Raw genomic sequence first — 24988 nt, 5'->3', positions numbered from 1 at the left:
TTCATAAATGTCTCATGGTCATTCAGAGTTGAGTGAAGCGAGGGTTGTTAGCTGACTCTGCCAGTGGTCATGCCACTGCTTCAGTTGCCTTTCCTGAGCATCACACTCTCGCTGACTTTTGTCCAGCTCTTCCTGAACCCTCCGCCCATAGAGCTGGGGGAAGATTAACGCTTGTCTTGAACAATTGTCTTATATTTATATATGTTCATATTTTTTAACATTCAGCCAGCAAGACAATTTCTGCTTTAGGTGCAACCAAAACTAAATGGAAAAAAGGCTGCTCCTAGCAAATTACTAATGCATGATGTCACAGACCTCTGAATAGAAGAGCTAGGATTCAGCTAGCATCTGCCATAGCCTCGTTTGAGCTGTAATCGGCACTTATGTTACTATTGTAAATGCTAGTGCATAAAGCTTATTTACAGTCGTTGTATGCTGATTCATGCTCTATCAAACAAGAACAGACTCATTTGAAATGAACTTACCTCATGTATGGTGTCTCGCACCTCAATGGCCTTACGATGCCCTAGTGTGGTTTTAGCAGTTGTGATGGTGGCGGTTTCCTGAGCTTGAAATGTGCTGTTATCAGTAAATCTGAAGAAACAAATGCCTGACCATGTTCTAAAAAAACCAACAAAAAACCAACAACATGTTATTCAGCATTTAATATTCACAATTTGTGTCCCATAAAAAGCTAACCCTCTGATGCATGGTGACCACTACAGATGAGTAACTAGCAAATAATTTTTTATTAGATTATTATGTTTGAAGTTTAAATCACCCCCCCCCCCCCATTGTCATTTTAATTTATATTTATTTATATTAATATATATATATATATATATATATATATATATATATATATATTATATAAATAAATTAAAATGACAAAAGAACAAATTTACCAAAACTTATACTAAAATTAAAACTAAAATAACACAAAAAAATATTTTTTTTGTTGTGTGAAATAAAATAAAAAAAATCACAAGGTTGACAAAACTAGTGTTTGAAAGCCATTTTCCTTGGCTATGGTATTTCCACACCTGCTGCCCTTCTGCATCTGAGTACTGCTCTCGTCTTCCAGCAAAAGTCCGGGTTGTGCTTGGCGGATGAGTGTAGTGATATTCTCCTTCTTTTGTTCAGCATCTGCTTTTCCAAAAGACATTCCGGTTCAATTAAGTAAATTAATGATTTTTGTAAGCAGTATTGGGGAACGTTCATTTTACAAGTTTCAACAACAACAAGGTCTCCCTTCAGTTGCCCAAGGTGAACGTCATCCGTGTAAACGGTAACTGAAGCACGCGTATACTCATGCTTAATATCAACATAAGTATAATGTTTTTAAATGAAAACGAGAAATCTTTTATGCATTTAGGCAGTTCATTTACACAACAATGCTGTTTGGGGGCCTGAAATGCAAACTTTTTAAAAGTTTTCGAAGTTTTGAAAACGATGCCTTTACTGTCTCCATGTAAACAAAAACTTCAATTTGCAAAAATGATAACATCATGCACGTGTACTACATGTTCACACATGCATATTGTGTTCGTGGGGTGTTGTTTGGCAAGGTGACATTGTCAACATATGGCCTTGCATGCATAAATACAGCCTTTTTTAGTCATTGAAGACATGAACACCTTGGATGATATGGGATGAGTAAATTATCAGGAAGTTTTAAGGGTGGATTTCCTTCTTTTTCGGCAAGCTGATTACATGCCAGAAAGAACTCAATCACACCAAGAACACTGCAATACAATTGTGAATATTAAACACAATCTTTTTTTCAGCCAACACTGCCAAAACAATCTGATTATGTATTCATGTTGCTTATCATAAATCAAACGTCAACACAAAAACCTCTGTTGTGGCCCATCTACATTTCCAAACTATTCATTCCTTAACTTACGTCCCACTTGAACCTCATGGACGGTTATGAGGTTGTCGAACTGGAAGAGTAAGGCCTCTGCTAACCTGGAAAGAGTAGTGACAAATTCTTCTGCGTTTCTGAGGGCACATGCCTGTCCAGAAATGAGACTAAATTTAGTGAGGTTTAAAAAAAGCAATAAAAACAGAACAGCGGTTGTTTGAGTGAAGTCTAAAGCAAGTCTAAGTCTGTAACCTGAACTTCCTGTCTGGTATTCTGGATGGCTTGTCTTTGCTCTCTCTGTCTCTCTTCCTCAACCTCCACCAGATGCTTGAGTTCTGTCTCACATGCCGGGTGGCTCAGACGCACACGCAACTGACCACTGTGCTCCATCTATGAAAGCAGGCCACAGAACAACAGAAACCTGGTGACTCTGCTTTATATACATAGTTAGGGGTGCATGTATTTGCATAATATTTTATGGTAGATAATATTAATATTGCACCATGACAGTTTAATGGCTTCTTCCCCAGAGTAACTATATGAGAGGAACTAAGGAGGGTTATGATAAGATCATTTCCTCTGCCTTTACCGTTGTTCTGCATTTGTTCACATACCCTCTTTTGTTCACTCTGCTGCTGAACGAATTTGAACCGGTGTTGAATTTGTGTCATGCTTTGCGTCAGCTCCTCAAGGTATTGATCTCTTAGTTTAGAGAAAAGCTTCTCTGGTACACTAGACAGAAACTCCTCAATGGCCTTCAACTGCACCTGAAATTCTACACAGAACGAAAACGGTCACATATTGTTGTGGAATCTAAATAAAAATGTAATTAAACCTTTGTTATTGCTATTACAGGGATTGCAAAGCTGTATGGTATGTTCCAATAACAGCATTTTAACTGTCCGTCGACATCTTTTACTCTATTTTCCACACTAAAGACACTACTGGAGAATAGGGTAAACATTTTAACTAATAGATGTCACCATACTTCCCCAGTTGATTCACTGTAGTTCATTAAGACACCTGTTTTGTATTACAAGTTTTCTGAAATGTTATGTTTAAATATGCAAATGATGCATTATCTAATTAAATACCGTATGCACTATTTACAGAAAAGAAAAATGAACATTGCGCCATAAATGTTCACCCTATTTTTAGAAATACATTTTATATCATTAAGGAGAATAAAATATGAACAAACCCTACTGTGAAATCCTTTATTATAGATATATATGAATATAATATGAATATAGATAGCCTTTAAAGATATGTATTGTAATTGAAATCTTCAGATGTTTAATAAAATAAACGTTTAAATGTGTGTTTTGGATGTTTTCTTCAACTAGCCAGTGCCTGAATAAACACTGGTTTCATCTCAAAGTCAATTTAAACTTGGCTTTGTACTTAATTTTGTCACACTTTATTGGATAATCCACTTCCAGATATTCTAACTATAAATATCTTTGCAACTACCAGGGTTGCCAACTTTTAAGTTTAGGTTGGAGTGAGATTTTTTGAGGGCCGGGGAGGGGGGGGGGGGGGGGGGGGTGATGCTTTTGATCTTGATTCAGTATCAGTTTATATCTAGTATATATACTGTACATAATAATATGTTTGTTTTGGCACTAGTTTAAACATTTCTTGGGTCAAATTATATGTGCCATTCCTTAATATTCACTTGTGACTGCTTATATAAGTATCATTATTCATTAAAAAGATTAGGATGCAAGTTATTTAAGTTTTGAAATTTCACATTTAAAGAAATCTAGTGTTTGATCATCATATCTAAATATTTATTTGAATGCAAAGACTACAATATATTTTTGAGCAACTAGATTAGATACATGTATATTTATTAAAGAGCCATAAGGCACCTAATGGCATTACAAATAAACATTAATATTTTTTAGCCACAAAATGACTCTAATTTGCCTCTTTGAATTGGAATTCTCTATTTTAATATTAATTACTACACTAATTGTAATATAAATTTTAGAAGAAATACAAATATTAGAAGAAAAATATTTTAAGTGGTCATTTATTGACAATAATTGTTGCACAAATAGTATTTAGTACCAAAAGATCTCCTCAAAATATTCAATAAATATAATTTAATGAGTATGAGTGTGACCTATTAGTAAGGAATACCTGAGGGCTAAATACAAGAATAACATTTAATGTTAACAATGTTGAATCTCTATCACTCTCCATAATAAAACGATCCTGTAAATATGGCTGACTTAATAATCAATAAACACTAACACTATGCTGTACTGTTTACCAAAACTTGCAGCAAACATCTATATGGTGAAACTGTTGTGTATCCGCTTAAGCCATTTAAATTCATTGGCACAGCGCTAAAAGTATTGAGCGCTCATGGGCCACGTGACCAGCGCGCACCGCAGGGAGACGAGAGCATGCAACTCCGCTTTTCAACGCCTCTGGCTTTAACATTATGCCACATTAGCGCCAAAACGCTATTTATTGTTTGAATTTCATTAAAACACATTTAAAAAAATTAAAGCTTATAGCTTTGTTTAATATCAAAAGCAGGTTTGGCAATTTGGCGTGAGATTGTGTTGGGCGGAGTGAGAGCGTGAGACAGAGCCTGAAAGCGTGAGTATCACGCCAGATGCGTGAGAGTTGGCAACCCTGAACTACATGTCAAATAACTCTCATCAGAGTATTAGTGGACTGTTAGGTTAGTTGCGGTCAGTAGAATAGGTTGACATGTACTTGAAAACATACTTAAAGTCAGTAAAATGGCTTTTGGGAAACCATCAAAATTAAATATAAATCCAGGCATACACAATACAATTTTTCACGATTATCAGGTTGACTCTTAACGTGTGCAATAGCTTTATGTATGCCTGCCTTTAGCAGAGAGTCTACAAATACTAATAAATACAAAGTTACTTATAGTTAATATAATTTGAACTGAATTGTAACAGGTCTACTTTCTTGCATCTTTTTGCAAATAAAACGTAAGGGCAATAAGAGTTAACCTTGCAGGCAGCTGTTGTGGTACTCATGTGACTGACTCTGGTAGATACGAAGTCTTTTGTGTATCTCCTCTGCACACTGATCAAATGTCTCCTGCAGTTGCTCAGAACGAATGATAGGGCGGCGCTCTTTCTTCTTATAGAACTCCTGATGGTGACATAGTTCAGTTACACACTATAAAATCACTTATTTAACACCAAATGCTTAATACACACTGTTCATATGTTTTATAGTACCTCTGCCAATAAGAGGAGAATATCATTGGCTTTCCACAGAATACTGGTGATTGAGGCTTTGAATGAAACACTGAGAAATACAAATATTTTCAAAGACCACATTTAGAAAACAAAAAAAACACATAAAATAACAGCTAGCAGATGCACTGACCTGTCCTTCTGCTCTTCAGGTTTTGAGCCAAAAATAAGGAATTTCTTATCAAATCGGTTGGGTTTGGTGACCCTCCTTACACACACAGAATCATTTCATATAATAAAGAAAGATGTTTCGTAAATTAGAACATTTTGTATCATAAATGTTAATTTTACATGTTCACTGAATGGAACGTAAGCTAATTATTACATTAACAGCTCATTTTCTATGTAATCAGATCAGTTTTATTATATTACTATTACCAGAGAAGAGACATAGCCACTTCTCTAACAGTATTTCCTAAATATCTCTCTCTCTCATCATATTTGAATGTCAAACCTCTGTGTTGTTATTGACTCCACTGACTTTCTGGCCAGAGTCTCTATTCCAGACTGACTGGCACTCTTTCCTGACCTCTGACCTGATCCAAGAGGGGAGTTTAACCTTGCTGGATGTAAAGAATTTAGAAGAACTTTTTAGAAAAACCCACAAAAAACTGGTCAGATGAGTGTAAAAGGGCAAACTAATAACACTGTAGTTCACTACAAGGGCAGTATTAAATGATTAGGACACATTAACAAACCAACCTGCTGAAGAGTGTCTTTCTGTTGGGTCAATGTTTACCTCCTTGTGGTCTTTAGCTTTGCCTACCCTGTTCACAGAAAAGAGACATTATGCACACAATGAGAAGTAGATTATTTCCTCATTTTTTCCATTTTACTCATGTGTTCCGTTGGTGAGCATTGCAAACAGCTGCGTAACAGAAACAATTACGCAAATAAACTAAAGCAAAACTGAAATCACTTAAAAAGGATAGTTCAACCAAAAAAGAAAATTAGCCCATGATTTACTCACCCTCAAGAAAAATATATCCATATTTAACATGTTATAAAGTAAAATATAGTTTCCGGCAAACCGGCTTCTAAATTTAGTGTCAGACGTAGAGCAATCATTTTGAATTGTGTGAGGCGTTACACTTTCTTCATAAGTTGAAAATGGAAGGCGGTCTGCCGGAAGCTAGATATTTTACTTTATAACATGTTAAATATGGATATTTTTCTTACACAAACCCGATTCGCTTCAGAACGCCTTTATTAACCCCCGGAGCCGTATTTCTTAATGGATAGATGCACTTTTTTCAGTTTTAAAGTTTTTCACAGACATTATAAAGCCTTATAAAGCTTGGATTAGCCAGGACATTTTTTAATATAACTATAATTGTATTCGTCTGAAAGAATGTCAAACCTAGGATGAGTTGAATTTACATTTTTGGGTGAACTAACCCTTAAGTTTTTTTCCAGGAACATATACATGACAATGTCCTTCATTTAAATAATTCCCTGTTAAATGGATATGCAAAAAAAAAAAAAAAAAGGAGTGAGGCCTGATTTAATTGTGTTAGTAGTGTATTGAAACTCGTGGTTATAGTAAGGGATGTGAGATTTCTGAAACACGTTCAAAGTGTTCAAGCAATCACAATACACTGGTCCAGATGACTAAAAAGACCACATTGCACTCTTCATAGAGACCTGGTCTAAACAGAGCATTACTGACAGACTGGGACAAGAAGTGCGTTAACAATGTAAAATATTGAAAAAGTGAAAAATAATGTGTTTCAGTAAAAAATTATGTGTTTTTTTTTTAACATTTGAAGCAGCACCATGTAGGTTTTGTTCTCGGGGTCCCCCTACAGTTGGGAAACAGTATTGTCCTCTTCTACTGTCGTAAACTCTGTCATCCTACATCAGGGGATGCGCGCGTGCATTTGTTGACATGACACCCCTGATAGCCCTGAACACTGCAGGAGGAGTTCACATGCAGGTGTTCTGCTTGCGTCGCGTGTGAAATGTCTTCATCCCAGGTACAGTGGCATATGTTTCAGCATGTCATATGAATATAATTTCATGGGTTTTATTTTTTTCAAACGCCAAATGATCGCTATGCTTACGTTTACAAGCCAGCGTCATTATAGTAGCCTAGTCTATTAGACACAGTTTTAGAGAATCTATGTGATACTTATATTCAATGTTTGAGTGGAAGGTAATAACCCTTTATCGTCAATATTATGATATCAAGCTACCATAGATGAATCTGCAAATTTGAAAAATCAATTTGCAGTATAGCTTGATGTAAGACAAATAAACAAATATCACAGACATGTTAGGTATCTTATTTTTTTGTGCTGCTTCGGCCATGACTTTAACATCCGGCAAACAAAAGATAGTTGTGCTCGCACGTCCGAATTTAAGGAAGTGGGGGTGGAAGTGACGTCAATGCCGTAAAACACTCGAATTTTGTAGTTCTTTTTGTTCTCGGGTTAAACCCAAGTTTAAAAGTTTAAAAGTATGATTAAAAACGATACAGACCCAGTCAGGCTATGGCAAACGTGTCATTCAACCTATTGTAAGCCGATGTATCATCACAAAAGTCTTGAAAATATATTATGAAGGTTAAAAAGTTACCTGGTACTGCTTTAAAGGGTTACTTCAGTGATTAGCATATGGCTTTGTATCAGTAGAAACCCTTGCATAGATTTGAATAATTGTGCTCCCCCTCCTCATATCCCCCTGAGACAAGAGATTTATTCATTTTATTTCTGGAAAAATTCCTCCGATGACACAAATATCGTCAATTTGTGTCATCGAAGGAATTTTTGGCCAAAGGCTAAAGACTACAGCCAGCAGAGGGAGCTATTTCCACATGTTTTCAACTTGCACATGGGGGATGGGATCTCACTCACAGCTCAGCTCACAGCTGAAGGCATTCATGGAAACAGTGTGGCAGGCGGAGCAAAGTAAGTGTTTCAACTTCTCAAATTAATTCCTATGAAAGTTAAGCTTCCAAAGGCATGAACTGAAAACCCGCCAGAATAACAGGCGTTGTGAATCTATGCCGCGAGCGCAGTCGCGTTTACCTCATTCAGCTCATCACAAATGTATGTAATGTGACTCCCTCGGCGGCTAAGTCACATTATATTGAACAGACACGTTCAGTTTTTAATTGTTGTGTCTGTTCTCTAACTGAACTGATTTTATGAAGATGAAATCAGTTCACATGGTGGTGAGAAAGTGATCAGTGATTCAATAGCGGTGGCTTTGGGAGTGGCCTCGTAGGGCAGTGAAGCATTCTGGGAATTGTTGTCTTTCATCCCCATGAGACAAAAATACATTTTCTGTCTCTTCTCAGTCTAGAAAGCACCAAATTAAAAAAATATTTTCACATTTCTACTACATTAATGACCCAGTTTAAATACAGATTCATCTTCTCAGTGCTGAAGTACCCCTTTAACATGAAAACCTATTCTAGTAGACCCCAAAAACAAAATCAAGCCTCAAAAAGGGCATAACATGCCCCCTTTAAGGACACTGACTTGAGTAGGCCTTTGATAACCCCCATTGCTGCATCATCCAGGAAGGACACTCCAATGCGGCTAGGATGGAGCAGGCTGTCTCCATCTGGACTGCCTGCTTTTTCCTGTATACGGGACCTTGTGCGAGCTGCAACAGCAAAAGCCCCCTGAAGTGGAGTCTGTGGTCGGGGAACAGCCATAGAAGCATCCTACAAAAATATATCAGACATAATCAATCATGTCTATAGGGATTACATATCAATATGCCAGTAGCATTGGAATGTGTAATGCCATACCAAAAAGCAGTCGAGGTACTGACACCTCTTCTGTAGCTCCTCCATCAGAGAATTTGTTAAACTTGTTATCTCCTCTATGGCTATAATCTACAATACAAAATGTTTTCTGTAGACCAGTATTATAATTACATACATTTTAATCTAATAATCTATCAGAGGAGTTACCTTATCAGGGCTTGGTTGGCCATATTCAGCTGTCATTTTCTTTAAATCACTCAACATGTTGCCAATAGTTTTCTTCTGCGTGTTACTCTTTAAAGCCTTTAAAATGAACAAATACAAATTCAACAGATTATGAACAGTAGACAGAGGGAGGGAATTAAATAAGAGTAAGAGTAAATTATATACTGAAAATACCTCGCTTTTGATCTGGACTCGCGTGTTGTTAAATATTTGTTGCATTTTTGCAAGAAACTTCAGCTCGATAGCAAGAAAACTGAATTTTTCCTCTAACTTCCTGACAATATCCTTGACCTGAGGAAAAATGGCTTTGTGGTGTGAATTCCTCTTGAAATAATTGTTTTACTGTATTTAGTGTATAATCAACTTATGAGTAATCACAACCTGCTCCAGACACTTTGATTCTTTTTCTTCCATGACCTGCATCATGGCCCCCTCTGCAGAATCAATGCGCTTGTCCATTTTTTCCAAATGTGACTGAAAGATCTCAATTTCCTGGGGTGTAAAATTCCCCCCCTCAGAAAACAACCTTGTGGAAAAGACAATTTTTATGAATATTTTTACTGGGCTTATATAAAATGATATAAAACACAACACCGATAATGACTTGTACAGAGAATTTCAGTGACATACTTGAAAGATCTCATCATCTGAACATTTGCTTCCCTCAAAGCCTCCATTTTGAACTCCATCTTTTGTCTAAAGTCTCTTTGTAACGTCTGGATGATATCGGTGTGTTTGTCCAGGTTAGTTTGAAGTGAGGTACAAAGTTTATTTATCCTGTGAATAAAATTGGCCAGAATAAGTAAATTGTGTATAAACTGCACACATCATTACCGCTATAATATTTTTGCATTTATTTACTTTTCAGAATTAGTGGCAAAGGTAAAATCTTTCTCTCTACTGTAGATTTGCATTTGGAAGTCTTCGGTCAGTTTATTTTTCTGGATCTGTAACTCCTGTAAGTCTGTCCGGCAGTCTTCTAGGACCTCTAGTATACCCTTGCAGTGTCGATCCACACATTCTCGATGTAGCACTAGTTCAGCTGCCCAAATAATGAAGAGAGTTATGAAATGTCCTCTACAAACTGAGCTCCCTTGTGAAAAAGAAGCATGCATAATTGTATTACAATGTGCACTTGTAGTGTACCTCAAATCTTAAAAGTATATTTTTAATGACTATGTGTACTATGTGTATTGACTCGTGTACTTTGTAAAAATGTCACATTAACATTTTGACAATACATTTTAAATGTATTATACACTATATTGCAAAAAGTTTTTTTTGAATGAAAACATTCAATGTTCTATTTTCAACTTCATCATTACAAATGTATAATTACAAATATAGTTCAATACATAAGACAAGTTTGAACAGAAATTAAATCTAATTTGAATTTACCACAAATGCTTCAGTTCATTCTGCAGTATGCTTGAACCATATTTCACACACAATAGACAAAATTATGCTGTACATAAGTCCTATTTAAAGATGCACTATATCATTTTTCTGTCCGCTAGAGGGCGCCGATTTAAAACAAGGCCGTAGCTTCATGACGCCATGTTTGAGCTCAGAATCTAGGGACATGTGGTCTTCACCTCACAGCCGGTGGAAAAGAATCTGGCTAGGACTCGAGCAGAAATCATGCTCATGGATGTGGTTATTAACGTTACTGTAGTATGAAGCAGAGTAGGACAGAGTGTTGAGGGAGCTGAGCAAGGCCGCTGGAGCAATTGACCTATTGGTAAGCCCCTCCCTTTGAACGCAGATGAGCCAATAGCAGTTGAGCATCAGTTGCACGGGCACCAGAACTCAGACATCTTTAGGGTTCAGCGCCATAGAGAAACATTGGAAAGTCTGATGCTCTCATCGGTTTGATGGTGTTTCTGCTACAAAAATGGTAAAACGATGCTCCTGGGGTACTGTAACACTGATTCCAGGTATCCTGAGAGGATTTTTTTTCGGTTGTCATACTCTCATTAAAGGTGCACTATGGAGCTTTCCGTCCACTGGAGAGCGCCTATTCAAAACAAATCGTAGTTTGATGATGCAAAGTGTGAGCGCAGCATCTTGGGAGATGTGGTCTTCTCATCACAGCCGGTCGAAAATAGGACTCGGGCAGAAATCACGTTCATGCATGCGGTTATTAACGTTACTGTAGTCTAAAGCAGAGCAGGACCGAGTGTTATGGACCTGAGCACAACTGCTGGAGCGATTGTTAAACAAATACCCGCCCCGCAAATACCGGGACTTTTATTATGACGGGAGACAGTCGCCGGTCGCCTGCACTGATCAGCTCTTCCGATTATGATTTTGAGGTAATGTAGCTCTGTTTATCATATTAGATACATTTAAGTGTGTTCAAAACGATGTTATGACTTTACTCCGTGCGTTCACTTGCTCACACTGCTAAGAGTAAAGCGCTCCTGCGAAATAAAAGCCGAAACCGAGGGTAACGCAGATATGACGCAATTGACAAGCGACTCCCTCAAATGCAATGTTAAAACGTCCCTGTCCTTAGTTAAAATAGCAATTTTCTCACAATTTACAAATAGTTGGAAACTTCTGGGATATTGTAGGTACTCAACTGAACAAAATATATAACACCTGCCTAGTGGTTTTTGGATATTTTACTGCAAAAATACTACATAGTTCACCTTTAAGTTACGATTAAAGTTAATGATAGCCAACTAACCGTTCTCATGTCATGTAACAGTGTAAGTTAAATCATAAAACATAAACGATATGTCTACATTTCAGTGCATCTCTCCTTATTAAGATGGTTACATGTAAATTAATTTAATCTAACCCTGTGGTACATGAACATTGTTGATCCTGTATGTTATCATATGCGATCGTAATGAGGCTCCTCATATTCTTCTTCATCTTTTAGTTTGTTTTTGTAAACATTGTTTAAATATGTTTCAGGTCTGCATTATCTGTATTACCATAGTTGAGGGACTCCTATTTTGATGGGTATTCTAGTTCACGGGTAATGAAAGGGAGAGCACGCGTTTTAGGCTAGTTTACTTTACTTTTCTTTGCATTTAAAATTAGATAACGTGTTAAATGCGGATGGGGTCTGGTTTAGTCAGGCACGAGCAGAGCAGCTGCAGCACTGCCAGTCGAGAGAGAGACGGAGAGAAACGGAACTGGGGAAAGATTGTTGAGGAAGTGTTATTGTACCAAGTTTTTGAGAGCGCAAATTTATTTTGTTTGTATCCGAGAGCTCTGAATAAACACTAGTGAACTTTGCAACGTTATTTCTCTCACAAAATGCTTTCACCACAGCTAACAACAAACACGACATCGACATGAATAGAGTAAGAGCTTCTGTTGAGCATAATGAGCAGCGTCATTAAAACGTGTGATTGACCAATCCGAACATTATAAAGAGTGTTCTTTGAATCCTCTCTGTAGTTTATTCATTTAAATAACAGATTTGTTTCATGCTGCTAACAGAAATGACATGAAGTTGATGGTTTTAGTCACTGGCTTGATTCACTGATGCATCAAGACGGCCAGTTGCAGGACTGACAGTTTTAAACGATTTAGAAAGAAAGTCTGTGTGAACTTGAATGATTAGCTACACATCAGAACTCACTGATCCCAGATCAGGAATTAATGAACACTGTTATTCACTGTTTGTGGCAGTGCTGTCAAATCCTTATGGTAAAGCCTGTGCTGCTGACATCCACTGATAAACTGACTCCTTTCTCTACTAATTCTCTGGGTGGGCAAAGCAGAGGAAGGGGCGGTAACCTTTCCTGATATGAAGTCATTTCATACCAGTCAAGTCGTTCGTCTTTGTTCTTTTCTCAGAGAAAAGCTTAACTCCAAGTCTTCCAGAGTCGCGGTCAGAGCTGATTCGAAAGGCCGCCGCCGTTCGCCAGTTTCTGTGTTTACTAGAAGCACGCAAACGCAACTCGGCCGTCGTCATTATGGCCCCGTCCGCTGACTCTATACATGATGTGATTGGGCCGTCCAGATTTTGAGGAACACAGCTCAGAATGGTATTGAGAGTGCCTAGACGACACTTGCGGGCAAATTAAATTTGCTGCCACTAGGGTGGGTCTAGATTTCTAGGCTAGCTGCCGGTGTGAATGTACTCACTGATTAACATGGGCGCCGTAAAAAATATGCGCTACTCACGCGCCACTCATGCTTGCGGTGTGAAACGGCGGTTACAGTGATTTTTTTGGAGTGAAAAACAATTTAATAAACTTCATAAAACATCAGTAAATGTTGGTCATCATTCAGACAGGGTATACGCAACATTTTGTGTCCAAAAACATCTTGAGATGAGGTTTTCACACTGACAGCTGTTATTGTTAGACATAGCAAATCTGTTTGTTTGTCCGAGTTAGCAACAGTAACTAAGGGGGGCGGGGCTTACCGATAGGTCAATTGTTGCGTAACACACAGCTCGCGAGAAACGGGACTTTCATTATGACAGGACACAGTCGCCAGCGCCATTTCTGCTTTTCCGGTCATGAGTATAAGGTAACCCAGCTCTGTTAATCATATTAGATACATTTAAGTGTGTTTAAAATTATTTTATAAAGTTACTCTGTTGCGTTTGCTTAGTGGCTGCTGTGTCACTTGTTGTACACTGCTAAGAGTAAAGCACGGTACGAAAAACGAGGGTAACTCAAATATGACGAAATTGACAGGCGACTCCCGACGTCCCGGTTCCTTGGTTAAAATAGCAATTTTCTCATGATTTACAAATAGTTAAAAACATTTGGGATATTGTAAGAACCCAACTGAATAAAATATATAACACTGGCCTAGTGGTTTTTGGATATATTACTGCAAACATCCTATTAGTGCACCATTAAGTTTGTAAAAAAAAAAAAAATAAATAAATAAAAGATTTTAAACTATAATATATTTTAATTTATTTGTAAGAATCAAATTAAGTGTCCATTCAGTTCACACTTATGTATATTATTTTAAAGTACTAAAGCATACTTATTTTTCACAAGGGCTCTTGTTACACTCTTCTATATAAGTAAAAGCCAAAATGGCTTTGGATGTGATGAGGGGACAAACCTGCTCTGACATTGTGAATGTTCATCTCAATTCTTACAGCACGAGGTTGGTGGAATTGGAGGCGAAGTTCCAGCTCTGCTTTCAGTTTCTCATTCTTGGCTTCGACAACAGTCATAGTCTTGTTTAGAATAACATGAAATCTCTCTTCCAGATGGCTGAAAAATGTTTGTCTCACACTATGATGGGGAACAACAGTATTCATTTATTTTATAACTATGCATATAGAAACTAAATAAATACTAATGAAAAAGTAAACAACACAGAAAGAACTGCAAGCTAATTATAGTTAAAAAGAGAACATGGATTTTTTTATTGCACAATTTTTATTTCAGCATTCCAAATTTCATCACTCAAGCTTATGGCTTGTTTTTTTTTTTGCTATGTCTATATCAGTGGTAGACCCCATCAAAGCATCCTTTCATTCTATCATTTCTATTGTACACTTACTCTTTTAGCAATTCAACAATGAGTGCCTTTGGGTATAAAACCAGCTCAGTTTCCTTAAGGTCTGTCTCCAGAGCCTCATCATGGGTAGTGTGAAACCCATTGCAGTTGTACACATTTCCTTTTGCGGTAGTGAAAGTCTCTTTGGTTTGAGAGACTGAAACTGATAGAGCTTTACAATCTTGGTCATTCTACAAAATAGAGGAAATGAAAAACAAACATTAAGATGGGAAAGTATGTATGTGCCATTATTACCATATCACAAGACGAGGCAAATGTTGAGCTTCCTTGGTTATTGAAATGTGGCTTTTGTGCGCCTCTGGGTTTCACCTCAAGTTCTTTCTTCAATCTTTCATTCTTAATGGCTGTGATGCTTTGACCTAAAGTAACCACCAAGATAGACATAATAAATGGGTGTTAAACAATCCAAAGGCAACAGAAATAATACAGCTCCTTAAAGGGGGGGTGAAATGCTGTTTCATGCATACTGATCTTTTTACACTGTTAAAGACTTGGAATCCCATACTAAACATAGACAAAGTTTCAAAAGTTAAGGTGGACGTTTGATGGGAGTATTTCTTTGTCAAAAATACTACTTCCGGTTAGTCATAAGTTTCGGCAAGTTTTTTGAGATCATGCGTCCCCATTGACGTTAGTGGGGGCGGAATTTCCTTGTATGGGCCTTACGGACAATTCTACCGGAAGCGCGTGAGAGAGAGCGAGGGAGAGAGCGAAAGCAACAGCCTACGCCCATCAAAGCGGGGCTTGTAGGATGCTGGACAGGTGACAATTACACATAGCACATAACAATGTCACCAAAAAAGTGGGTTTTTGGTTGCCAGACCAAGACAGTCCTGCACAGATTCGCCAAAAACCCCGCGTTAAGGCAACAGTGGATGTAATTTGCTTTTCCGGATCAGCAACTGAGTTGCGCGAATGTTTATATCTGTTCGCTGCATTTCGGTGCCGACTGTTTCATAAACAAGGCCCAGCTCGACGCCGAATTTTCCCAATCGCCTAATGCTGAAGGATGGAGCAGTCCCAACGTTAGAAGGGTGAGTGAGACTGCTTTTAGTCCGCTTACTGTCTACACAAACCACGCGTAAACACACAAACACACGTGCACAACTGCACTTCCCACATGTACACCTTCAAAGACAAAAATACGACGATATAATTCAAGTATAAATATGTAAATAACACAAGCCGCTAAGCATATTATATAGTTAGTGTATAACTTGTAACTTACCACATACAGACGTCCTGCTCTAGTCGTTTTTGCTGCTGCTCCTGTTCAACTGCAGCCTCTGGGTCTGATTCCGGATCATAGATGTATGGCTGTATCTGATTAAAAGCCATATTTTTATTTTGAATAAAGTTTTTTTCCGCTGTTAGGGATGACGCTCGACTCAACACACAGCGCGCTGCTGCACACGTCATTATTTAGCTCCGCTCACACGACACGCCCCCACCCGCTCGGCTTTTTTCGGAAAGACTCGGAACAGCGCATCTTTCTTATATAATTATTAAAAAAATAAAAACTTTTCGGAGATATGCAGGATGCAATGCTACTCTATAGGTACTCAAGATTGACATGACACTGACTGAAACTGAGTGTTTCACCCCCCCTTTAAGACTAGCTTTCAACTCACCAAGTTTAAGAGATGGGTAAAGTTGGCAAAAATCCTTAGAGTCCTTTAAAAACAAAAACAAAGTTATTTTAACAATGTTTGTCTTGCATAAACAGAGATAACAGCATTTTCTTGTTGAATATGTACCTGGCCATAAACCTCTTTGACACTGAAGAATTGGCTGACAGAAAGATTGTATGCTTGTAATTCCTGCAGAACTATAGACGGGTAACACTCCACAGTTTCTACTTCCTCCTTATAGATATTTATATACCTTAAAGAACAATGTTGTAAAATGATTTACAAAAATGTCTAGCTTTTCTTTCATATTTTGTCAAAAACTTTCTTATTGAAGACAAGTTCAAGTAGCTTAATGTACAACAAAAAACTTCACTCAAAAAGATATCAATATATGTTACCCATTCTTAACCTCTTCCAAAAAGGTTAGTATCTTCTCTAAGGAGTCTTTCAGAGCTTCTTCTGAACTTTCCTGCCTGAGTTTGTCCAACATCATATCCAGCTGGGCCTCTTTCATCTGTCGGGTAAGAAATTTGACATCTCATTTTCAAGTTCAGCAAAATGAGCAAACATGTTCAGGCATTAATGTTACAAAAAACTGCACAAAAAAAAAAGATTATTATAAGTATTAATTTTGGGGTTAACCCATTACTAGTATAGCAAGTTAAATAATCCACAAGCTACTTGTTTTCCCATTTATTGACTGACACCTCTCGTCTCCATGTTGAGAGAAATTGGTTGCAGAGGTGTTGTGTGCACTGCCTAAACATTCTTATTATTGTAGTTCTAGACTAATGTTAGCAAGACTCATCTAACTTGCACAAAGCGTGGCGTGTTCTCTTTCCTTGCACACTAGAAGCGTGTCTGACGCAGCGCTGCTGCTGGTATTAATGTACAGGGAAGCCCTATACTTCATGTTAAATATAATTATATTGCCTATTGATACAGCAAAGACAATGTCGGATTTCAAAATCGATAATTATGTTGTTTTTTAATATTACAATTAGGCCTAAATCTGCATTTATGTTAACCTACAGACTTTCAAACATGAAAATGTCATTTATTAATATGTATTCGTGTCAAAATGGCATATCAACATCTTTTCCTATTATATTTTGCCGGGAAACGCTTCCAACACGCTCGCGTGTCGCATTAAAAATAGGCGTCTCTTCTATTTGAAGGATGCACACGTTTTCCGCGCGGCTCGGACCGCGCGTGTGACGCAGGCAGTATGCAAGCTCTAACCGGTTAACATGGGAGCTGAAATAAAAACGGACACGCCACGCAGCCGAGACGCTCACGGCACGCTTGCAATGTGTCCCCGGCCTTACTTTAAAAAGTAACTTTCCCAACACTGAGAGCATTCCTTATAAGAAACCTCTTGAAAAGTATGTGTGTTGTATGCACTAATTTGGATGAGTTAAATGCAGAGGACAAATTCCGAGTATGGGTTAACACACTTGGCCTTCACATGTCACTTAACTTAATAACAGAGTATAAAAAATTATATTTATTAAAATTATTATTAAATATATATTATTAAATGTATGCCGCCTAAATGGGAAAATAAGGCCCTCCCTACACTTAACCCTAACTCTAACCAATAAATGCTTTATTATTAAACACACGTTAGATACTTATTTCCACTTTTCAAATATTTTCTTAATTTTTATTGAAAATAAATGCCTTTCCGTTCTAGTAAGTAAAAGGGAGTGGGAGCAAGTTCAGCAAAAGGAATTGAATTCGGGTCGATTTGCATCAAAACTTTCTGCCACTTGCCTTACCCCTACACTACTGCTACTGTTGCCAAGTCAGCATCTTCCGTAATTTTGTCTGGCACAACCAGACATCAGTGAGCAGAGTTAGTGTAAATAGCCTCTGCCAACAAGGCAGGCTATTTGCACTTAGTGAAAACAGACACTCCACAAAAGTATTGCAAAAACCAGTTAACACAATCTTGCCTGGTTCTCTTGGTTGTGGACTTGACTGATGGAATCCAATGACTTTTGTAGCTGCTGTTCTCTGTTCAACAGGCCTTCACAGTGGATCTCCCACAACTGAGCCATCCCGCACATCAACTTGAATAAACACTTGCTCTCATAAGCGGTGGTTTTGGCCAAACTTTCAAAACCTTTCTGTAAGAAGGTTAAAATGCAGTGTATCATGAGAGAGTACTGCCTTAATAAAAATAATCTAAAGATGCAGCACATCCATAAATTACAAGTTATACGTTTATAGTCCAAAAGTAGAGAAGATTTAATGCATTAAGGAAACTAAACTTACATCCAGTTTTTCCAAATAGACGTCCATTTGTGACTGGCACTGACCAATGAGAGGTAATATCTCCATGTTAACAATATTTTGTATCTCGTCTGAGGTGAATCCGAATGTAGACATCTCGGTCTGTATGTAAAGAGTTGAGAATATTGTTGTGTTGGTTTTGCGTTTTGACAATCAAAACAAATGAGAAAGCACTTATTTCTCACCTTAAATAGATCAACCTCTGCCAAACAGACTTGCCAGTTGTTCTCATAGTTTTTGCGAAGTTTTTCCATTGTGGCAACGTGAATGCTATCTAAAGAAATGAAACATAGTGAGAAATTCATTAAAGCGCACATAAAGTGATGTACGGCATGCTATACTATTGTATCATATTGGATTATTGTACTGAGAAAAAAAAATTCTGACCTATTTGCTCATTGATAACACACAGTGCTGAATACCATTCCGCAACTGATGACTCTGAGATTCTTGGAGGCATCATTTCTCTAGATATCCCATATCCCAGATAAAAGGTACACAGCATTTTAACTATTAATATTAACTGAGGAAATAGAATGCAAGACTAGAAATTCATGTTTTATTTCTCACCTAAGAATCTCCAGCGTTTGGATGCGTTTCTCACTCAGTGTTTTCTGATCTGATGTCATTGTTCTCAGAGTATCTTGAATGTTTATAGGGTTCTGAATGTGAGTGCTGTTCATAAAGTCTCTGTAGAGAAAGTTCATCCATTTTGTTGGTAAACAACATGGCATTACTGTTTTTTTTTATTGTTGCTGTTTTACATCTTTTAACTTTTTTTAAGATCAGACATACTTGAACCGGTTGACTGCATCAATCAGTTTTATTCTTTTCCAATCTTGAAGCTTTTCCTCCCAGCTCAGCCTTAGGAAAACATCTATTTGCAAATGTTTCTCCATCAAATTCAAACACAGTTTGGCCAAAGCTCTTCGATTTGCTAGCAGGGCTTGGTTTATCATCTGTGGATAACATATTTTTAATTCCAAATACATATAATGCATACAAATACAAATTTGTCATGTAGAATATACTACCATGGCTTCATTGTCAACCAGTCTGTGGACATCACACGGCATCAAATAACTGATTTTCTCCAGTTTTGTGGTGTATTTTCTCAGTAATTCTGCTATCTAGGAAAGAGGAACAAATAAGCAGTGTGCTAATCTACTGACTGCAGCAACATATGTTTTACATAATATAGACCACATACCATGGCTTTTCTTTCAGATTCATATTTGGCATATATCTCATCTAGCTCTTTAATCCACTTCTTTTTCAAGCCAAATTCATCGCAGACTTTGTTCCAGATCTCATGCATGTCCTTTAAAAGACAACAGAAAACTAACAATTGAGAAATTCTACAAAATATTGAATTTTAGAAGTAAACAAGTATTGTATTTCACAATTGGTCTTCACCTGATATGTATGTGCCATTAAATCAGAATTGTTTTCGATCTTCTGCATAAGTCTTTCAATATTGTCATTGTACTTAGACAATCTGAGCAGTATATCTTTTCCGGTTTGTCTAAATAATGGTTCAAAATCCTACAGGTAGAAAAATAACAATATAAGACACCTTTTTCTCTTAATTATAATATATCGGTAACTTGATGCACAACAGATGAATTGGGCTCGAAATACATCTTTTGGCACATGCATAGATTTACCACACTGAGGCTAGCAAGATCTGTCTGCAGCTGAGAAACAGCTTCATTGTGATCCTTTCGCCTTTTCTCCACAAGACGATCACTGATGTTAGAGTTTTTTTTCTCTGGAACTACAGACAAAACAGAATCACAACAGATTACCTTTCAGTTCTAAAAGACTTTTGGGAAAGATGACTACGCCTAAAGTTTTGTTATCAGAAATGGCTTCCCTATTAAAACATTTTTAGGACAGATATTGCAATTATTCAATATTTTATAATTAACTGGAAGCAATCAATAAATGAAGTAGTCTAAATGTATTTATATGTATATCGCCTGTGGTATGGAGGACCAAACCTGCAGAAATTAAAAATTAATTAATTAATTAATAAGTAAATAAATTAATAAATAAATATACAAATATATAAATGAATAAACAGATAAATAAATGTGATAATAGGAAAATAAATAACAAAATAAAGCACTTGATTAAATAAATTATACATTTTTAATCAAATTAAATGTTGTATTATCTTTCCCTTAATTTATTATTTTCTGCTTTTAAACATTTTTTAAAAATATTGTTAAATTTTATTTATTTCTTAATACTTAATTTTAATATATCTAAAAATATCTATATATATAAAAGTAAATACATGTGGGAATAAATACATGTAAAAATACATTAAGGCATAAATAAATAAATAATAATAAATAAATAAAAATAATAATTATATATATATATATATATATATATATATATATATATATATATATATATATATATATATATATGTATATATAATTCATTAATTTTTATTTATTATTTATTTATTTATTTATGCATTAATGTATTTTTACATGTATTTATTCCCACATGTATTTATTTTTAGATTGATTTATTTATTGATTCATTTTTTTTAACTTTTCAGTGCTTCATACATAGAATCGACAGAGCGATGGAGGAGAGTTAACAAAGTAAATAGCGGCCGGATAGTTCTTTTATAGACACCAAACAACTTATCAACGTTTCCAGCAGCTTAACCCATTGAGAGATAAGTTCCAATGGTACTTATCTTGAGCAAGTACGATGGACATCACGTCCCACTGTAGTACCATCTGACTTGCACATATTTTGAATGTGTTGGGAAATATTTAGCAAAGTGCCTAACAAATCAGTCAATACTTTAACATTCATATTGGAATATAGCGCTCCTAAAACATCGTTAAGCACATATAATCTACAAAACAACAGTCATTTGATGCGTTGTTTTTGACTTAATTCGCTAAGTACCGCAACTTTTTTTGTGAAAACTTGTATTTGTGAAACGTCTGCCATAGTATACATGCGAGAGCTACAACCTGTCGAGTTCAAAATCTTTGCGAGTTTATGCTGTTTTTACGTCATAACTACTGTAATTTGGAGGAGATGGAAAGCTGTAACATATTAGGACTCAAATTTATGCATCTTAATGGCAACACTATCAATGCGGAAATGAATCTACAGCAGTCAGCTGGTACAGGTCGGTGGTCTTTAAGTCGTTTATGTTCATTATTATTGTAATATTATGTGCTTTGATAAATGAGGTAGTTTAATGCAGTCTCTCGTATTGTGACATTTTGCAAACTCTGCTGTGTGCGTTCATGTGTTTTGAAGAAGACGTGGCTTTGGACACACTCTAAAGGGAGGGTGGGATCTAATGCTTTCAAAGCTAATTGCTATTGCTAGCTGCTTCAAAAATGTCCTACCCTACCTTTAATATTATTGGCAAGAGATATGTCTGAAGGAAACTTGTTTTGTTTTTAGGTCTGCATATGAGACGTATATGTAAAATGAAGTAACAATGAATTAACCACAAATGTATACACTGTAAAAAAATTCTAGTGCTTTCAACGAATTATTATTTAGTAACTAGTTCCACAGATATTTTACGTTCACTCAATTTCGTTCTAGAAATTGTTACCTCAATTAATATTTTTTAATTGGCTCAAACTTGACTTCAACATTAAAATGTACGTTTGCTAATTGTTTTTTAAAGTTAATTGAATTAATAATTTTTAGTTGGCCTAAACTTGTTTTGTTTTTTAGGTCTGCATATGAGACGTATATGTAAAATGAAGTAACAATGAATTAACCACAAATGTATAGGTATTCTCCTGTTCCTTTACCCAGTTTACTTCTAACCACCTCCTTCTAAAAAAAAAAACATTAAAGGGTTAGTTCACCCAAATATTATTATTCCATGATTTACTCACCCTAAAGCCATACTAGGTTTATATGACTTTGTTCTTTCAGACGACATTGCACACCAGTTATGCTTAAGAAACTGTAAGAACACTTTCCGTAAGTTGAATATGGAAGGTGATTTGCCGGAAGTTATATGATTTACATTATAAAGTCTCTAAATATTCACAAACACATCGCTTCACTTCAGAAGGCCTTTATTAACCCCCCGGGGCCATGTGGAGCAGTTATGATGGATAGACGTACTTTTATGGACTTCAAAAATGACCCAATAGTCACTGCCATTATAAAGCCAGGACATTTTTAAAGGAGTGATAAATTGAGAAATCAACTTTCCCTTGAGCCTTTGATATATAAATGGTCATGGTAATATAAGAATATCCTGAAAGTTTCTAAGCTGAAAATGTCCTTGTTAGTTAAAGCAAAGCTTTTATAGACACCAGACTCAGCAAACGCGAGCTCTCAGATCAATGACGTAATAGAGGGGTGAAACACCCCCTCTATTTGTATGCCTGCCTCTGTAGCCCCACCCACCGATTTCTGGAGCTAAACGAACAATAAACATGCCGAAGATAGCAAGATAATCGTTTGTAAACAAGACAGGTCGACACTGAATTTGCAGACATATTGAGATTAAAACACAATGCTGTGCCTTCTATATTGGATTCAAAAGGAATGGTGCAGAACGCTTATGCGAGTAAAACATGTTTTTATATGTGATAGTATTGCATTGTTACAGATCTTTTTGATTATGAGTACATGTCTAACTGAACATACCTAGCACGCTGTCAAAGGCTGAAGAATCCTTTATTTGTTGGTTCATTGCGATTTGGGATCAAATCGGGCATGTATGGGGCAGGGCTCGCAAAGCCCAATGTCCCAGGGCTATGTATTTTCCAGACGGGCTACCAAAATGTAAGCACGTTGGCAGGCCGGTGAATCTTAAATAGTAAAATAACATTCATTTATTTATCTGCGTTGTTAATGTTCACTCTCTTGACTTGATATTCGGAGAGCTTGTCTGCTCGTGTGTGTGCGGTCGGCACTTATATCCAATGATTGGGCGGGCCAAGTAATAAAAAAATAAATCAGTCGCGGGTGGATGAGAGATAAATCATTGTGTTTGTTTAATAAATAACTTTTGAGAGCCCTGCCAGAGAATTATTCAGGTTGCTGCTTTCAAAACACCCTTCTGTGAATTGCTCATGGTGGTTAAACCATTCAGTGATGCTCTATCCGACATGCTAGAATACGACTACCTTAAACTAATTTCAATACTTGTATAAAAGTTATAAAGCTCTTTAAACTTGTCACTTTAAGGCCGATGCACTGACCCTATACATTAATACACAGCCAATATTCTCCACAGTTTACTCGTCTGTTTCGCACAGACGTTTATATTTTTGAACATTTTATGAGACATGCAGAATTTCAGAAAACTGAAACATACTTTCTAAGTATGGTCATGGGGGCACACACTGTGCCAAGGGATCATATTCTTCCATTTTGCTATAAACTGATCAGTATTCAAAAAATGTTGGGAAACTTCACATGACCCTGCAAGAGTGATTACTGGGTCAAAAAAAAAAAAAACTTTTAAAGAAGAAAAAACTTCATTCACTGATTTCAAAGCTGCAACAGAAACGACTTTCAACTTTAAGGACCTTGATAGAATGTAGTGGAGTAAAAAGTGACTACACCTAGGATGACTTTAGGGGGGAGTAAATAATTAATTTTCATTTTAGGGTGAACTAACCCTTTAAGGAATGTTTTTTAATTCTTTAGTCATCCAAAAGAAAAGAAAAAAGAAAAGAAAAGAAAAGAAAATTCAATGGTGGAAACAATTTGCATCTGTTCTCACCAACAGTGTCTGGAAGACCCCAAACCTCCTCACAATAATCCTGGTCCTCGTTCCTCTTTCTACCAGAATAAATTGTGTTCCTATCAAACAGAGTAACTTTTAAGGTTAAATTCTTCACATTCAAATCAAAATTGATAAATGACAATTTGTGTGGTGAGCAGCCGTATCATCATACCGTGTTGTGATGTTAAATGTCTCATTGAGCTGCTGTGATGCAGAGTCTGCCGCGTCTCCACTGAGCAGACAGTCGCCTTCTTCTGCCACGCGCTTCCTTCGAGAGTCATAGAGAGCCAAAGACAACTGAACCTGAGCACACAAACACTCAAAATCAACACATGCGCCAGAGCTTCTCAGTCAGCACATTAGGCCACGAGTCTTCAATCCTGAAAATTATCCAAAAATATTACACAGAAAGCATAAACAATAAGTAAAACATATATGTGTCGGTTACTTATATATGAATATGAGTTCGAACTATTAACGTTACCTGGGCGTCAAACATTTGCCTGTATACTTTACCACTTGGAAGCACACGCGTGTCTGCCATTGTAGCGACAAAATAACCGGCTTATGTATTATTTTACAACAAAACTACAGCAAAGCAAATGGGATAGTCCGTCTATTATAAGAGTTTCCACACAAAAAAGTCTGCGTATTATGCAAATGATATCTACGTCTGTGTGAGTTCTTGGAAGCATTCAATCGGGCTGCGTGAAAGCGTCT

General features: G+C 36.7%; 1 protein-coding gene across 2 annotated transcripts; it reads right to left on the bottom strand.

The window, feature by feature from the left end:
* Positions 1 to 18: 18 nt before the first annotated feature.
* ccdc180 (coiled-coil domain containing 180) lies at positions 19 to 24988 on the bottom strand. Of its 2 annotated transcripts, XM_067438186.1 has the most exons (37): positions 24753 to 24988; positions 24441 to 24571; positions 24266 to 24345; positions 20181 to 20290; positions 19930 to 20058; positions 19724 to 19834; positions 19548 to 19643; positions 19309 to 19472; positions 19084 to 19203; positions 18901 to 18980; positions 18699 to 18787; positions 18496 to 18615; positions 18174 to 18347; positions 16614 to 16729; positions 16342 to 16468; positions 16216 to 16258; positions 14894 to 14943; positions 14567 to 14754; positions 14120 to 14295; positions 9929 to 10109; positions 9698 to 9844; positions 9449 to 9593; positions 9242 to 9358; positions 9050 to 9145; positions 8885 to 8971; positions 8610 to 8797; positions 5827 to 5891; positions 5579 to 5687; positions 5258 to 5332; positions 5107 to 5176; positions 4873 to 5017; positions 2482 to 2642; positions 2120 to 2257; positions 1907 to 2018; positions 1044 to 1146; positions 486 to 621; positions 19 to 153 (listed from the first exon to the last, which is right to left on the bottom strand). In XM_067438186.1, the coding sequence occupies exons 1-37, from the start codon at positions 24810 to 24812 to the stop codon at positions 19 to 21; spliced, it is 4374 nt and encodes a 1457-aa protein (XP_067294287.1). In that variant the 5' UTR covers positions 24813 to 24988. The 2 variants fall into 2 exon arrangements, with proteins under 2 accessions (XP_067294287.1, XP_067294288.1); XM_067438187.1 differs by lacking the exons at positions 19930 to 20058; positions 20181 to 20290; positions 24266 to 24345; positions 24441 to 24571; positions 24753 to 24988 and having other exon boundaries at positions 19548 to 19639; positions 19724 to 19754.

The sequence above is a fragment of the Pseudorasbora parva genome, chromosome 3, assembly GCF_024679245.1.
Source record: "Pseudorasbora parva isolate DD20220531a chromosome 3, ASM2467924v1, whole genome shotgun sequence".
In the NCBI taxonomy this organism is placed as follows: domain Eukaryota; kingdom Metazoa; phylum Chordata; class Actinopteri; order Cypriniformes; family Gobionidae; genus Pseudorasbora; species Pseudorasbora parva.
The sequence above is the reverse complement of the archived record's forward strand: the minus strand, read 5'-3'. Positions and strand labels throughout refer to the sequence as shown.

What these genes read in the sequence shown, in the direction of transcription:
- ccdc180 (XM_067438186.1), bottom strand. Translation starts at nt 24,812, where the DNA reads ATGGCAGACACGCGTGTGCTTCCAAGTGGTAAAGTATACAGGCAAATG. An exon ending in TCCACAACCAAGAGAACCAG is followed by an intron (nt 16,730 to 18,173) that starts GCAAGATTGTGT and finishes CTTACCCGACAG; the next exon opens with ATGAAAGAGGCCCAGCTGGA. An exon ending in CATTCACAATGTCAGAGCAG is followed by an intron (nt 10,110 to 14,119) that starts GTTTGTCCCCTC and finishes TTATTTGGGCAG; the next exon opens with CTGAACTAGTGCTACATCGA.